At 43.1% G+C, this 18,029-nt stretch overlaps 1 protein-coding gene across 1 annotated transcript in view; it reads right to left on the minus strand.

The window, feature by feature from the left end:
• Positions 1-18,029, minus strand: part of shq1 (SHQ1, H/ACA ribonucleoprotein assembly factor) — a 38,788-nt gene that overhangs the window by 15,573 nt on the left and 5,186 nt on the right. The window contains exons 5-8 of the mRNA XM_056274923.1: positions 17,764-17,933; positions 17,391-17,503; positions 17,195-17,292; positions 2,536-2,693 (exon numbers count right to left, since the gene is read on the minus strand). Coding sequence (XP_056130898.1) covers positions 2,536-2,693; positions 17,195-17,292; positions 17,391-17,503; positions 17,764-17,933 — 539 coding nt within the window. The remainder of the gene's footprint in view (positions 1-2,535; positions 2,694-17,194; positions 17,293-17,390; positions 17,504-17,763; positions 17,934-18,029) is intronic.

The following is an 18,029-nucleotide window of genomic DNA, read 5'->3' on the forward strand; positions in this document are numbered from 1 at the left end:
GTGAGTTTGGAAACAGTCATCGTCACCTTCTTAAAATAATGGCCTAAGTCTTATTGTCAAGTTTTTCAAAAACAGCATAAACTGAAACAAATATAGAACATATGATAGTTCTTAATCATTTCACACAAAAAGGTTATGACAATATATGACTATTGAAGTACACATAATGCTGTCTGTCAATTATTAATTGACAGACAGCGTTATTTATTCTGTTTTTTGAAAAACTTGAAAATATGACTTAGGCCATCATTTTAAGAAGGTGACATCATGTAAATGGCTAATTGCTGTCAGGATGATGTGGAAATGCAGGTAAGGATAGCCTAATTGCGGCACCTAGACTTTGCAAAATGTATCGGTTTCATGGCACATGTAAGTCACAGTCGACTTATCGGCTTTTTGAAAGTGCGCATGCAAAGGAACAGCAGACACAGTGAACCCAATATTTTCTGGGGGGGCACAACAAATTGCCTCGTTTTTAGGGAGACTTGGGGGTGGGGGGGTGGGGGTTAAGCAGTTGGGTCTTTCTACCACTACAAACTGAACTGGAGTGAGGCAGGGGATTCCCTTGATATTCTTAATAATATAAGACATACGATTGAAAAAAAAAACTGTTCAAAAAGGTAGTTAACCTTTTAATTTTTTTCGAGCTGAAAACATGTTGGTATTTCCCTTGGATGTCAAAACCGATTGTGCTGGTGATAAATTGAACAGTAATGAGACCGCATGATATGGGGGAGAAAAAAATCCATACGATCTTTCTTTCAGGGTAAACTGCACATTACAATTGACCCCCTCCTATTACCTACGTCATAAGAGGCCATTAAAGATACTTATGCCCAATACTGCAAAGCCAACACACATGGAGTCCAGCGCTTTAGACCAACAAAATATGATTTGGGTAGAAAGGTGCTATAACGACATTAAGGAAATAAACTCTCTGGGTAGATGTCTGAGAAACTGGGCTGTGGCGTCGTATTAGAGCACCTTCAGGACCCGCTCACCACCCACATTCTTGGCTAGCTCTCCATTCCTTTTTTTTTTTGCCTTTTACATGTGAGTGGGTGTAGATGTAGCGAATTCAAGGGGGCAGCTGGGTATCGAACCCAGGTGGCGCGCATCACGGGTGACTGCACAAACCAGTCAACTAAAGGGTCTGACCTGTTAGCCAAGGGCTAGTGAGTCTAGTCATCCATAGTTGTTACATAGACAGGCTAAAAAAAAAAGACTGTTTACTTACTTTTTAAAGACCACCTAGTCTTTAAAGGCAAAGTTTCAACTGTACACAATTTACAAAAATCTACAGTCATGTTGCTTTTTAAAACATTGACATCTTATTAATGCATCACTCTTCAATCATGTGTTTTCCATTGTTCATTTATGATAAAGGTTGTTTAACTGTGTTTACTGTTAGAATCACAAACTCTGGTGGCACCCCAGTGGCTCAACTGGTAGAGAGTGTACCACACAGGCTCAGGCTTTATTGTGACATCCTAGGTTCAAGTCGGGCTCAGGACCTTTGTCACATGTAATCCCCCACTCTGTTTCCTGTTAGTCTAAACTGTCCTATTGATATAGGCTACATGCCAAAATATATGACATAATCCGTATATGGTGAACACAACTGGTTACAATGCTGATGTTCATTTTGTAATGGTTTACCGTCTGCATACTGCGTACACAGAACCGGTTAGCTGGTTGACAGCTAACTTTAAGACAGGATGGCAAGTAGGAATGCTCGTGTTATGGCGCTCTCCAATAACATGTAAAACAATCAAAAATACGTGGAAATGTACCATATACTAATTATTAGAAGAAGCAAGGTACAGTATACCTGGGTTTTAAGGAAATTAGATTATTTCAAACCAAGTAAACCCCTTAATGAAAATATTCGACTTAAACACTTTACGCGCAGTAATCTGGTCCTTGGTTTCAGTGTAAATGTACTCGGTGTCTATTGTGCAAACACAATCCAGTCATCAACCACTGCCATGAGGTTACATTCATATCCAGTTTAGGCAAAAGCATGACTAGTGTCTGACTTGGACACTTGCATAGTGTGTGTGTGTTTTTTTTTTTCATTTAAATCGGGGCCCAGAAAAATCCTTTGGAAATTCTTCTGAAATCTCAAAGTTATTACGTCCCAAATGCTGACTCAAGGGTTCACATGCATAACTTAATACAAGTAGTTTTGCTTTGGACTTTGACGCAACATTCTGCGTTATGCAATATTCCTGTCCTTTTTTTTTAATCAGCATTCATTTTTGCCTCATTTTGCTTTATTCCCACTGATAATAATCTATCTGCAACAATGAAATAGATCCTGTTCACTTCTCCTTCTACCTTGGGAGGGACACATTAAGAAGCCTGGAGTGAGCCCTTGGATCTGGTGGTAATCTCTTAAGGCTCTGCATGAAAGACAAGGGGTCTAAAGGATTTGAGGATAGAGGGCTTCAACATCCAAGGCTAAGTGCTGCTCGGGAGGAGTTGCCTATGCACATTATGCATGCACACGAACACGCACACACAGATACTTACATTATGTTCCCCCTCCGTAGTGCGCACTGCGTAGGCATAGGCCAGGATGATGTCCACCAGGCTGAGCCAGACTTGGTGACGAGACGCCTTGCTCAACAGGTAGGAGTGATTGGGAAATTGCCTCATTTGCGCCTTCTCATCATCGTTGAAAGACACAACTGCACAAAACAAAAACAAACCATGCAACAAGGATCAAGACATTTCACATCAAGTCTTCACAGTCCTATGGAGCAGTGGTGCCTTAAAGAGAGGTTTCAGTGCATTTCTTGATTTTCACGCCACAGAACTGACTAACTGTTGCTTTGTGAAAGAGACATCTGCTTAATTGGGATATGGCGAGCCTAATGAGGTCACACCAACTTCATCTAATTTAAGCGATCTGCTTCTCTCTTTATTAAGACCAATCTAAAGTATAGTATGTAGGAACATTCACAAACCCAACCCCTTTCTTCTTTCTGCAGCTTAACAACCAGCTGAAAGTGATTCTTTCTCTGCAGGAGAAGAGTATAGTCCCTGCGCTGCATCCACGATGTGGAAGAGTACTGGTGGCGGTACGCAAATGTAGACTCATAAATACGCAATTGTGCATGCTCAAATGCTCTCCATCACACACACAGGCAGACACATATGAGCACACTCGTACACATACCCACACACTCCTTTCAAAATGCCCTGTGTGGCTGCAGTGGGAGACTGACTGCTGGGAAGGAGATTCCTGCTGCATTACGTCAGGGTTTTATTTCCCTGCAGATGCTACCTGAGCGGCCCCGACAGCGCAGCTGCAGCAGCGGAGCAGAGCCAAGCAGAACACACACACACACACACACAGACCTTGGCGCACGTGCAACCCTGATTATATACGCTCCGCCATGAATGCGTGCATGCAGGCAGACGAACCTGAGGGCACAAATTTCATTCACATATGCACACGTTCTGCCTGTCTCTCCATCTTTCTCCAGAACACACAAACATAAAAACACATGCTGGTAGCAGGGACATGCATGCACTCAAACACACAAAAATGCATGCACAAACTCACACAATAAACCGACTCTCCTGGGAGTTTGCTCAGGACGTGGGGGAAAAACCGAGTAACCCAGCAGCCCAGCGGCCCATATTCAGTTGTCTCCCTTAGCGCTAACTCGTGAGGTAGGAGGCTGGTGTGGGAGAAGCGGTTTCCTTTTTCTCACCATTGGGAGAATGTTGATAAAATTCAGCACTTGTCATGATGCTGTAAAAAAATGACTACAACATTCTGCGAGTCGTCATTAATTAAAAATGACATTGGGGATCTCAACAGCTACAAGCGTCCCATTAGTTTTTAATGTTTTCTCTTTTTGTGTATGTTTTTTGGGGGAGGGCATTTTCAAAGGGACAGATGATATCAAGGAACACAGTTTCTGACTCCTGCATTATTTTGGCAAAGAAATCATATTGTGATTATTTTACTTAACACAGTAATAATGATAAGCATTGCATTACATTTCATGGAGTTGCAGATTTTCTTATGCAAATCAGAGTGGATGACAAAAAGGCTTTTCTTTAAAGTCATTTAATATGTAGACAAGAAATTGAGAATAGCACTGGGATACCTTTTGAGGGAGCTCATTCAAACACCCTTATCACTTTGGAAACAAGACTAGGTCAAAACCTAGTAAATGGTTGGACCGTGTATGGTCAATGTTTGAAATTGTGGCTAATTTGTTATATGAATAGTCAGTGGTAGTGTCTATAATGTGAATTCCTGGATATTAAATGTTCATCTGCAATGGTCCCAGTAATATCTGTTGTTAAAGTGTGCTGAAATAGCATATCACATGACATGGTTAAGCTACATTTGAATATAAATGCAGTTGCAAGAACAATACTTTCCACTCATATCTTGTAATATTTGATTTGAAAGAGAACTTAATTGAACTATAAGTATACCTTAACTCACCCTTCTCTTTCATCTGTTTCTATCTGTGGATGTCTCTCATTTTTCTAAGACTCACTCTGTAATGACAGGTGCATTCACAAAGAATGGACTGCAGCCGCTGATAGTTCCATTAATTGCGCATCACTTGCAACCGCTATTTGCCCCAACCCAAGGTCCGATTCACAAAACATATTGTGCTAATGATATTACAGTGCAAACATGTCCACTTGCAGTCCATTTGCACTTGCCTGCAAACTTGCAAGCGAGTGCACTTTTTTGCGCAATTTGCTCTTGTTTTGCGTCTGATTGCAATTATCCATGTGGCAAAGTATAAATGGTGGATTTGCATCAAGAACCAGTAGGCAGGCTCAAAGTCATCCTTGATCAAATATAACGAGAATTGTTTAACCTGGGGCGTCCAGGTGGCGTGGCGGTCTATTCCGTTGCCTACCAACACGGGGCTCTCCGGTTTGAATTCTCGTGTTACCGCCGGCTTGGTCAGGCGTCCCTACAGACACAATTGCCTGTGTCTATGGGTGGGAAGCCAGATGTGGGTATGTGTCCTGGTCGCCCCTTGCCTCCTCTGGTCGGTCAGGGCACCTGTTCAGGGGGAACTGGGGGGAATAGCATGATCCTCCTATGCGATATGTCCCCCTGGCGAAACTCCTCACTGTCAGGTGAAAAGAAGCAGCAGGTGACTCCACATGTATCGGAGGAAGCATGTGGTAGTCTGCAGCCCTCTCTGGATCAGCAAAGGGAGTGGAGCAGAGATCAGGATGGCTCAGAAGAGTGGGGTAATTGGCCAGATACAATTGGGGAGAAAAAAAAGAATTGTTTAACCTGGCAAACTGTATCTGCAAATGATTTCGGTCTTTGAAATTAATAAGTGATATTCTCCTGTGAAATATCCACTCACGAGCATGCCTGGCATGACGATGCCTTTGCCTGGCTACAATCACTGCTGCCACGATCACCAGAAAGTCTGGGCATCAGTTACCACCAACTCTCAAAAAGACGGCAGTAATTCTCACTCTGTGTGTGGTTGTTAGCGCTAGTGTATTGCAATGAGGTTCATTTGCATAGAAAGGGGCAATTTTGCACCAAAAGTAAGTAAGTATATTACCTAATGTAAATATGAGCAAATAGCACCACTGCACGGAGACACTATTTGCTTGGCAGTGCAGTTAGAGGTGCATTATTCCCTTTGCGGGTGCTCTGGGAATTACACGGTTTCTTTTTGTCTTATTTGTGCAGATTTAGCGGCCACAAAAGCCGCGCATTACTTTTGTGAATTTGCCAGTGAGTGTTTTGTCAGAGTGATTGTTATTTGGGGTGCTTGGTGCGCTCTCCCTCATGCCTCTTGGCGCTCGGGCCGACCAATCGGTTAACTTCAATAATGTTGTTGGTCATCTGATCCAGCAGCCCAATCATGTTAAACATGATCAGTCAGTCACTCAGTCGGTCAGCAATATTCACATTTTAGGGATGGCCTGCTGGTTCGGTTCAGCCAAAAACAGTAAGCTTTAGTGATTTAGAGACTCGACATGTCAAGACTGACATTTTTGGTGTTTTCAGTAATTTATGCAGCCCCGGCGGAGCGGTGAGCTGACAGTTCCAACAGATTTAATGACTCAATTTCCACCATGTTTAGTTATCTCCACCATGACGCTGACCAATTATAGTAGACATTGCCAGGCAAGGCATAAGGGGCTCAGATGATTGGAGATTAATTTTCGACCCAATTCCTCCAGTTGTAGAGGCAGTCTGTCTTATCATTGCTCTCTCCATGCCCAGATGGCTCTGCTGCGATGGAGTAAATATAGACTGGAACATGGTCCCATAACGTCACATTAGCCAGGGGTCAATATATGACCTTGTACTGGGATAAATGATAGATTACCCAAAGTACCCAAATTGATGTTAACTTTTGAGTATCAGATAAAAGGGTTTTAGAGTCATTACACAAATATGCTTGAATTCAAACTGTAACCCAACATAGGGTATTAGTGTTCTAAAAAAAAACATAAAACAAAAAAACAAAAAAACCCAGACAACCTATTTGGTCAATGGTCAGATTGTCACTTGTGTCTTAGCTTAGCCATAATAAAGTGGTGCAGGTAGGGTGAGAGACTGGGCTGTCAGGTCCACTTAGCCCAGACCAGTGGGTGAAATCACAGCTTCCAGTGGACAGCTGTGGCCTGTCAGTGTGCTGGCCCTGACATGAGGGGAGCACAAAAGGACCATTTTCTACCTCATTAGCACTTGTGTCCACATCCATCTGTCAATTGGCATGTATATAAAAAATTTTCAGAGGTGAAGTTTTTTTTTTTTTGGGGGGGGGGGGAAGAAAAAAAACACACTGGAAGAATTTTAACTTCCACCTAACATAGGCAACAAAAAACAGTTAAAATCATGAGCAAAGCAAACTGCTTAAATTTCTACAACGTCACCATTCTCTGCACTCACTGGAGGCTAATGCTATTCGACCCGTCAATCAAGCCATTAAGTTTAATTTGGCCCATTTATCCACGCCTGGGCTCCTGACTGAGGTACTCTGTCTTAGAATACAGAATGAGGGGAGGGAGTCAACGAGGCAGCAGGGAAACTTAATGTTCTTCAGAGGCTAGACTCTGCCTACCACTAATGGCCCGTGTATCACTGAGTGATGGCTGCTCATCAACGATCAGGCTGTTGCACTGGTGGTAACAGGCTCCTCCTGGTGCGCTCGAGCAGCGCATCCTCCTGTGATAATCCGTTTAATCTGAAGCCTCTCCTGGGTTTACGACATCCATGCGCTAACATAAACTGTGGCTACAAGCCATGTGCCCGCTGAAGCGGTGGAAGTGTTGGAATGAGCCGACTGTTGGGAGAGTGGGATGGTTTGATCGAATTGTCTCTTGAAGTGCTGAGGCCCCAAGAAGCACAGCCATCACTCTGACATGAGAAGCTGAGGGAGGAAATGCCCCTTGGCAGCTTTAACCAACAACACCCCCCCCCCCACACACACACACACACACACACACACACACACATCACAGTAAGCAAATGAGCAGTTGAAAATAGATGCCCTCTAATTAATGGCGCTGAGTCTACTCTGTTTGAAATTGATACAGTGATACTGGGAAGTGACTGTGAGGAGGACTCCTTTTCTCCTTTAACACTCCATGAAAATTCCAGATTTTCATTGGGGTCGAATTCGGTGTGAAAGGGCCTCAGTTTTAAGCCCTAGGAAGTCAGTCATGAGTAACCTATGGTACAGCAGTCTTCTTCGCTATTTGCATACTGTTTTCCTGGTATCATGCCCATGAGAAGTCCACAGAACCCCATTCAATTTGTATTTGACACATCATGTTAAATAAACAACCTATAAAAATTAATATTCTAGTGATAGACATGAATATGCAAAAATGACAGCTTCTCCTTCCTACTTGGCTGCACTTTAATGGTGGCGTAGGGCAGCCTATGCAGGTCTACTTAGAACTGCATCATACTAAAATGGAAGGAATCTGTCTGTCTGTCCTTCAATTTTCTCAACGACCGTTCATCCAATCGACTTCTCACTTGGCGGGTGTATTGCTGAGGACCCAAGGAAGTGAAGTGTCAAGCGTGAAGTCATTTGGATGAGCGCTTGTCGAGAAAATCGAGGACAGACCTACATACACATCATTGTTAGGGTAGGCTAGTATTCAAAGTGGAGCAGGTCCAGGCCTACATGTCTCTTATCTGCTTATATTTCCAATCTTCTTTTTTCCACCAAATTCAAAAGCCTCTTTCAGTATGGTATTTCCCAGGGTTTCAAATCATGGGATTGTACGTAACACCATCTTTAACAGTCAATTCCTGCGTTTTCCTGGTAAGACGTTCATAAGGAGTCTCTGCATTTTACTTTGGCTATGTCAGTCCCTGCCTTGTTGTATGATCACCTCCGTATTTTTACTTCATTGTCTATTTTCAGTTGAAATCCGACATGTTGCTTTATTTGTATGTTGTCTGAATTTGTACAACATAGTGCAGTGCCTGTTCAGGTGTAATCCCCCCTCCAGCCAATGTAGGTTGCAATGGCAGGGTGGCGCTGTTCGTCTAGTTTTCTCTTAAACCACTTGAATTACAATTTGCTGAAAGGTTATTGTGGAATTTTTGCCCAATGACACCATAAGAAAAACTACCTATCCCAGCTTTAAATTAGTTATCTCCACATTTAATCAACTTTTCAACATTTGAGGCAGAGACAATTATGAGTAGGCACAAAGTTGAATGGCTAGTAACAATTAGGCTACTCTATTATTGGTCACTGTGCATTCTGCCCCAACTGCCCTTTCAGTTATATTCTGTTATCCATGGTGTTAATAGGAGTTGAAGAATCCCCCCACCGGCACAGGCAAGGACAGTGGTGAGGCAACAGCAGCAGCAAGCTCCATATCTCCTATTTTGCTCTAAAATTCTGGTATTCTCAAGCTGCCCTTTTATAGGCCACTAATTGAAGAAACGCTCATCGAGATATAATACTACTCAGCTGGGTAGATGGGTTTTTGGCCATTCATTGAGTGCAGTAGTGTTGGGCCCTTGATTATCCGATAGTAACATCCTTGGAGAATCAACTATTTTGTCACATTACACATCCACAGCTTGTATCAGCCATAACAGCTTCAAAGCACAATCAAGTCAACATTTCAAGGTGTTTACTGAGTTGTGTGGTGGTTCTTCAGCTACTATATGCATAGGCTTATTAGCAGATCATAATCAGCATAATAACCATAACACAGAAGTCTGTGTTTCAAGAAAAAGGTTATGAGATGTTTTTAGCCAGATGATGTTTTTAATTCAAAATGTTTGAAACTTTTTTTTTGGGGGGGGGGGGACTTTTACTCCCTTTTTCTCCCAATTGTACCTGGCCAATTACCCCACTCCTCCAAGCCGTCCCGATCGCTGTTCCACCCCCTCTGCCAATCCGGGGAGGGCTGCAGACTACCACATGCCTCCTCTGATACATGTGGAGTCGCCAGTCGCTTCTTTTCACCTGACAGTGAAGAGTTTCACTAGGGGGACATAGCACATGGGAGGATCACGCTATTCCCCCCAGTCTCCCCTACCCCTAAACAGGTGCCCCAACCAACCAGAGGAGGCACTAGGGCAGCGATCAGGACTCATACCCACATCTGGCTTCCCATCCACAAACACGGCCAATTGTGTCTGTAGGCATGCCTGACCAAGCTGGAGGTAACACGGATTTGGACCGGCAATCCCAGTGTTGGTAGGCAACAGAATAGACTGCTACACTACCCAGCCACCTGGTCACTCCATGGCTTTGGAATAAAATCAGAACAGTAATCAAACTGCAATGTTCACTTCATCTACAGCATCAATCTCTGTCTATTTTGGTCAATGTTAGAAGTCTTTGAGGTGGACAATTATTGTGGTTTTCATGCCCTGATGTGAAATTTTGACATTTTAATATCCATCCATTACCCAAGCTGCTTATCCCGATCGGGGTCGCGGGATGCTGGAACCTATTCCAACAGTCATTGGGCGGCAGGTGGGGAGACACCCTGGACGGGCCGCCAGTCCATCACAGGGCCCACACACACACACACACACACACACACACACACACACACACACACACACACACACACACACACACACACACACACCTAGGGACAATTTAGTATGGCCGATTCACCTGACCTACATGTCTTTGGACTGTGGGAGGAAACCGGAGAGCCCCCGGTGGAAACCCCTGCAGACATTTTAATATTTCAAAATATATTTAATGAAATCTAAAAAGTATGAATACTACTGAATTAGATAAAAAGGAAAATATTTTGAAGGTAAAGCTAAGGGGTTAGCTCAAGTATAAGGGCATGACAAGGATAAATGTCAGAAAGGGCAGGTCTGTGCAGATTGGGACCACTTGATAGAAGTGAGATTTTGGGCAAAATTAAAAATTGTATTTCCTCAGAAAACTGTGCAAAATTTATCAAATATCTATTGCAATCCAGACTTCTGACTCGAGTGCAATGAAACTTTAATTCAAATATTTTTGTATTTACTTTTCACCTAACAAGTTTACCTTAACTGTCTGTAGAAATAGATTATTGTTTTGAATGTTTTTTTTATTTTTATTTTCGCCCAAAAAACATCAAATGAATCACGCATATTTTGTTTTCTGTTTAATTTTCTATTTTTTTTTAGCAAATAAATCTAAGTAAGAGTTCTATCAAAAGTCTTCAATCTCACTATGGGGTTGGTTGGTCATCACGAGATGTCTGGAGTGTCTTGAATTGATAACTTTTCCTTGGATTAATCTACTACAAGAGACAATTTAGTACAACCGATTCACCTGACCTACATATCTTTGGACTGTGGCAGGAATCTGGAGCACCCGGAGGTCCCTAGGTATGAATGTGTGTGTCAGCCCTGTGATGGACTGGCGGCCTGTCCAGGGTGTCTCCCTGCCTGTCGCCCAAAGACTGCCTGGATAGGCTCTAGCATTCCCACAACCCTGAGAGCAGGATAAGCGGTTTGGATAATGGATGGATAATCTACAAGGACAAAATAAATACTCTTTTATCAGAATCAGAATCAACTTTATTGGCCAACTGTGCTCATGCATACAAGGAATTTGACTCCGGTTTACAGCAACTTCTAGTACTTGCATATACAGTGCATCCGGAAAGTATTCACACCCCTTCACTTTCCCCACATTTTGTTATGTTACAGCCTTATTCCAAAATGGATTGAATTCCTTTTTTTTTTCTTATCAATCAACACACAATACCCCATAATGACAAAGCAGGAAAGATTTTGAAGAATTTTTTTGCAAATTTATTAAAAATAAAAAACTGAAATATTGCATGTACATAAGTATTCACACCCTTTGCTATGACACTCAAATTTGAGCTCAGGTTCATCCCGTTTACACTGATCATCCTTGAGATGTTTCTACATCTTGATTGGAGTCCACCTCTAGTAAATTCAATGGATTGGACATGATTTGGAAAGGCACACACCTGTCTATATAAGGTCCCACTGTTGACAGTGCATGTCAGAGCAGAAACCAAGCCATGAAGGCAAAGGAATTGTCTGTGGACCTCCGAGACAGGAATGTATCGAGGCACAGATCTGGGGAAGGGTACAAAAAAATTTCTACAGCTTTGATGGTCCCGAAGAGCAAAGTGGTCTCCATCATTCGTAAATGGAAGAAGTTTGGATCCACCAGGGCCGCCCAGCCAAACTGAGCAATCGGGGGAGAAGGGCCTTGGTCAGGGAGGTGACCAAGAACCCGATGGTCACTCTGACAGAGCTCCAGCGTTCCTCTGTGGAGATGGGAGAACCTTCCAGAAGGACAACCATCTCTATAGCACTCCACCAATCAGGCCTTTATGGTAGAGTGGCCAGACGAAAGCCTTTGCTCAGTAAAAGGCACATGACAGCCCGCTTGGGAGTTTGCCAGAAAGCACCTAAAGGACTCTCAGACCATGAGAAACAAGATTCTCTGGTCTGATGAAACCAAGATTGAACTCTTTGGCCTGAATGCCAAACGTCACGTCTGGAGGAAACCAGGCACTTCTCATCACCTTTCTAATACCATCCCTACAGTGAAGCATGGTGGTGGCAGCATCATGCTGTGGGGATGTTTTTCAGCGGCAGGAACTGGGAGACTAGTCAGGATCGAGGGAAAGATGAATGGAGCAAAGTACAGGGAGATCCTCGATGAAAACCTGCTCCAGAGGGCTCAGGACCTCAGACTGGGGCGAAGGTTTACCTTTCAACACGATAACGACCCTAAGCACACAGCTAAGACAACGAAGGAGTGGCTTCGGGACAAGTCTGTGAATGTCCTTGAGTGGCCCAGCCAGAGCCCAGACTTGAACCCCATTGAACATCTCTGGAAAGACCTGAAAATAGCGGTGCAGCGACGCTCCCCATCTGACCTTACAGAGCTCGAGAGGATCTGCTGAGAAGAATGGGAGAAATACCCCAAATATAGGTGTGCCAAGCTTGTAGCTTCATACCCAAGAAGACTTGACGCTGTAATCGCTGCCAAGGGTGCCTCAACCAAGTACTGAGTAAAGGGTGTGAATACTTATGTACATGCAATATATTTCAGTTTTTTTATTTTTAATAAATTTGCAAAAATTTCTACAAAACCTTTTTCGCTTTGTCACTATGGGGTATTGTATGTAGATTGATGAGAAAAAAAAGGAATTTAATCCATTTTGGAATAAGGCTGTAACATAACAAAATGTGGGGAAAGTGAAGGGGTGTGAATACTTTCCGGATGCACTGTATATCACTCAAAAAAGAAAAAAGAAAAATAAAAAACAAACAAAGATATAAATTGAATAATAAATAGAATACTGGCAGTAAGTATGTATGCATCACAGGTATGTCACAACTATAGATTTGTTATGGCTGAATAATTAATAACTTATTATGCTTATATATTATACTGGTTACTAATTTGGAACGAGTATACAGCAGTTAAAATGCCCATGAACTAAAGCGTATTGTCTAAAGTTGAAATTTCGCATGAATAATGTGCTGAGTATGAAAAATGCACAGGAGAGTAAAAAGTGTTGCAACCATCCCTGGTCTCCTAGACTGTTAGATAAAAATGTCATGCATGAAAACAGGTAAACTAAGCAGATAAGCTCCTATCTTCCCTTAAACCAAAACAAAATACACACTACTACTTTCGGCTGCTCCCGTTAGGGGTCGCCACAGCGGATCATCCGTTTCCATTTCTTCCTGTCTTCTGCGTCTTCCTCTGTCACACCAGCCACCTGCATGTCTTCCCTCACCACATCCATAAACCTCCTCTTTGGCCTTCCTCTTCTCCTCTTCCCTGGCAGCTCCATATTCAGCATCCTTCTCCCAATATACTCAGCATCTCTCCTCCACACATGTCCAAGCCATCTCAATCTTGCCTCTCTTGCTTTGTCTCCAAACCGTCCAACCTGAGCGGTCCCTCTAATATAATCGTTCCTAATCCTGTCCTTCTTCGTTACTCCCAGTGAAAATCTTAGCATCTTCAACTCTGCCACCTCCAGCTCCGCCTCCTGTCTTTTCGTCAGTGCCAATGTCTCCAAACCATATAACATAGCTGGTCTCACAACCATCTTGTAAACTTTCCCTTTAACTCTTGCTGGTACCCTTCTGTCGCAAATCACTCCTGACACTCTTCTCCACCCACTCCAACCTGCCTGCACTCTCTTTTTCACCTCTCTACTGCACTCCCCGTTACTTTGGACAGTTGACCCCAAGTATTTAAACTCAGATGTCTTTGTCACCTCCACTCCTTGCATCCTGACCATTCCACTGTCCTCTCTCTCATTCACGCATAGGTATTCCGTCTTGCTCCTACTGACTTTCATTTCTCTTCTCTCCAGTGCATACCTCCACCTCTCCAGGCTCTCCTCAACCTGCACCCTACTCTCACTACAGATCACAATGTCATCCGCGAACATCATCGTCCATGGAGACTCCTGCCTGATCTTGTCCGTCAACCTGTCCATCACCATTGCAAACAAGAAAGGGCTCAGAGCCGATCCTTGATGTAATCCCACCTCCACCTTGAACCCATCCGTCATTCCAACCGCACACCTCACCATTGTCACACTTCCCTCATACGTATCCTGCACCACTCCTACATACTTCTCTGCAACTCCTGACTTCCTCATACAATACCACACCTCCTCTCTCGGTACTCTGTCATAAGCTTTCTCTAAATCTACAAAGACACAGTGCAACTCTTTCTGGCCTTCTCTATACTTCTCAATCAACATTCTCAAAGCAAACATCGCATCTGTGGTGCTCTTTCGTGGCATGAAACCATACTGCTGCTCGCTGATCGTCACCTCTCCTCTTAACCTAGCTTCTATTACTCTTTCCCAAATCTTCATGCTGTGGCTGATCAACTTTATACCTCTGTAGTTGTTACAGTTCTGCACATCGCCCTTGTTCTTGAAAATCGGTACCAGTATGCTTCTTCTCCACTCCTCAGGCATCCTCTCACTTTCCAGGATTGTGTTAAACAATCTAGTTAGAAACTCCACTGCCATCTCTCCTAAACATCTCCATGCCTCCACAGGTATGTCATCAGGACCAACTGCCTTTCCATTCTTCATCCTCTTCATAGCTGCCCTCACTTCCTCCTTGCTAATCCGCTGAACTTCCTGATTCACTATCCCTACATCATCCAACCTTCTCTCTCTCTCATTTTCTTCATTCATCAGCCCCTCAGAGTATTCCTTCCACCTTCTTAGCACACTCTCCTCGCTTGTCAGCACATTTCCATCTCTATCCTTGATCGCCCTAACTTGCTGCACATCCTTTGCAGCTTGGTCCCTCTGTCTAGCCAATCGGTACTAGTCCTTTTCTCCTTCCTTAGTGTCTAATCTGTCATACAACTCACCATACGCCTTTTCCTTTGCCTTTGCCACCTCTCTCTTTGCTTTACGCTGCATCTCCTTGTACTCCTGTCTACTTTCTTCATCTCTCTGACTATCCCACTTCTTCTTTGCCAACCTTTTCCTCTGTATAATTTGCTGTACTTCCTCATTCCACCACCAAGTCTCCTTGTCTTCCTTCCTCTGTCCTGATGACACACCAAGTACCTTCCTAGCTGTCTCCCTCACTATTTCTGCAGTGGTTTTCCAGCCATCTGGCAACTCTTCACTACCACCCAGTGCCTGTCTTAACTCCTGCCTGAACTCCACACAACAGTCTTCCTTCTTCAACTTCCACCATTTGATCTTCGGCTGTGTCTTCACTCGCTTCCTCTTCTTGGTCTCCAAAGTCATCCTACAGACCACCATCCGATGCTGCCTGGCTACGCTCTCCCCTGTCACCACCTTGCAGTCTCCAATCCCTTTTAGATGGTGCCTTCTACATAAGATATAGTCCACCTGTGTGCACTTTCCTCCACTCTTGTACGTCACCCTGTGTTCCTCCCTCTTCTTGAAATATGTATTCACCACAGCCATTTCCATCCTTTTCGCAAAATCGACCACCATCTGTCCTTCCACATTTCTCTTCTTGACTCCATACTTTCCCATCACCTCCTCATCACCTCTGTTCCCTTCACCAACATGTCCATTGAAGTCCGCTCCAATCACCACTCTCTCCTCCTTGGGTACCCTCTCCACCATGTCGTCCAACTCATTCCAGAATTCTTCTTTTTCATCCATCTCACACCCAACTTGCGGGGCATATGCGCTGATAACATTCAGCAATAAACCTTCAATTTCCAGTTTCATACTCATCACTCTGTCTGACACTCTCTTCACCTCCAGCACGCTCTTGACATACTCTTCCTTCAGAATTACCCCTACCCCATTTCTCCTCCCATTCACACCATGGTAGAAGAGTTTGAACCCACCTCCGATACTCCTGGCCTTACTCCCCTTCCACCTGGTCTCTTGCACACACAGTATGCCTACCTTTCTTCTTTCCATCATGTCAGCCAGCTCTCTCCCTTTACCAGTCATAGTGCCAACATTCAAAGTTCCAACTCTCACCTCCACATGCCTACCCTTCCTCCTCTCTAGCTGCCTCTGGACATGCTTTCCTCCTCTCCTTCTCCTTCGCCCACACAACACACCTCTTATTTCTCCTGTATATAGCCAATCCTTGAGTATATATCTGAAGATTGTTGTGTTGTAGTGTTGTTATTCTACGTTAAGTACACTGAGAAAGCCACGAAACCGGAGTCAAATTCCATGTTTGTGCAAACCTACATGGCCAATAAACATGATTCTGATTCTGAACATACATATATGGAACATAACCCCCTGAAACCAATCAAAAGTTTCAAGGTTGTCAGAGAGGGACAGATTAATTTGTAGTTTAGCATTTCATGCTGACTTATTCCATGAATTACACATGCACAATAGGGGCGCCGCTGAGGGATATTGTTTGGGGTGCCAAAATTACAAGGACCACCTCTGATGACCTTATGAAGGTCAAACCAACCAAAATGTGGCACATTTCTCCCTCAGGAATAAGAAGAAATTTATTGCGGCACAAAAAAATTACGCCAATAAAAACAAAGACAAACAAACAGCAAGGTTCTTGCTTTACGTGTTATGAATTTATAAACTGTAAAATTCCTAGACAAAACTCAATCACAGGAGTATGTAAATTTGGTCTACATGACATCAAAACGCAGCGATGCAACCCTGTCTGACTCCTTTCTCAATATTTGCAACTTCATGCCCCCTTCTGGTTGCTATCAGCCACTGCTTTATTGGTGAGTTCTTTATTTTTGAATAGAGAAAAGGAAACCAAATAATAAATGTTCATATGAATTTGTTGTTTGTATCCCACAATATGGACATATTTACAGAATTATATTTTCACAGAGAAAAATGCTATTGTTAAGTCCAAAGATTTACTTAAAAAAAAGATGCTTAACGTTACACAACAGTTTGATATTAATTTCTAGGGTAATGCCAGGTGATACAAAATAAAGTATAGCATTTTCTATTCATGCCTTACTTTTATTTAAAAGCAACCAAACAGGGGATGGAATCTACAAGTTCAAAAGGTGTCAGTTTAGATCTTAAAAATTTTCAGTTATATCTTAAATCTTAAGATGAACATCTTTAGATAAATGTAATGAGCAAGACAAAGTGTGCGTAAGAAAACCTACCCTAAGCAATACCATTGACTGGTAGACACTGATTATCACTACCATATTTCAGAGTTTAAGGACAACGAGGGAATACTTCAACTAACCTGCCTCTCCTTTCTGTTCTGAGGAAGGGCTCAGATTCTCCCACCATGGACAAAACTTCAGCAGCCCCTGGATCTCTTCGTCCTCAAACAAATCAGCACTGCAACACCAGTTCAACGTCAGTAAAACACTTGCAAAGCACAGTAAAATAATGTCACAATTGGAGGCCTTGGTAAATTCTCTATTTGATAATCTTACAGGTAATGGTCATGGCAGAACGCGGTTGTCTCTGCATCAATCCGAGCCTGCCTCCTCTCTGCCGCTGTGGTTCCTTCTGGGTTTTTGATGTCAATGACATCACTCAGTTCCTCCTGTCAGGGTGGTGCCACCACATGAGACCCCACCAAGTTTATTGTAAAGTGACTTTAAGTGTTAGAAAAGCACCATACAAGATTGATTTTTCATTATTATTTTTATTATTAAGTGTAACAGCTGAACTTAGTTGATGATATTGCAAGGTTGCGTACAACTTCAAAAGGTTCAGTCTAGCTTGTCTTTAAAAAACAAACTAATTTTGAAAAACAAGTGTTTTTCAGCCATTGGGGATTAGTCCCCAGTACTATGCCCTTACCTGTAGTCTGGCAAACACTCCAGACCTCTGATTACCAAAGCCATATTTCTGAGGGGCCCCCAGCTCTCCTTCAGGGTTCTCCGTGTAAACCTCCTGCTCAACCTGCCAGTCAAACTCTTCTTCATCTTCTTCTTCATCATTTCCTTCACTTCCACCACATGCTCCTGAAACTGTTATGGATGATTATAGGCAATCATCTCACCATTTTATGCTACTTATAAGACCCATATGCTTAAGTGTACAGCCAAAGGTTAACAGATGCAATC

This window comes from Lampris incognitus, chromosome 2 (genome assembly GCF_029633865.1).
Source record: "Lampris incognitus isolate fLamInc1 chromosome 2, fLamInc1.hap2, whole genome shotgun sequence".
Classification (NCBI taxonomy): domain Eukaryota; kingdom Metazoa; phylum Chordata; class Actinopteri; order Lampriformes; family Lampridae; genus Lampris; species Lampris incognitus.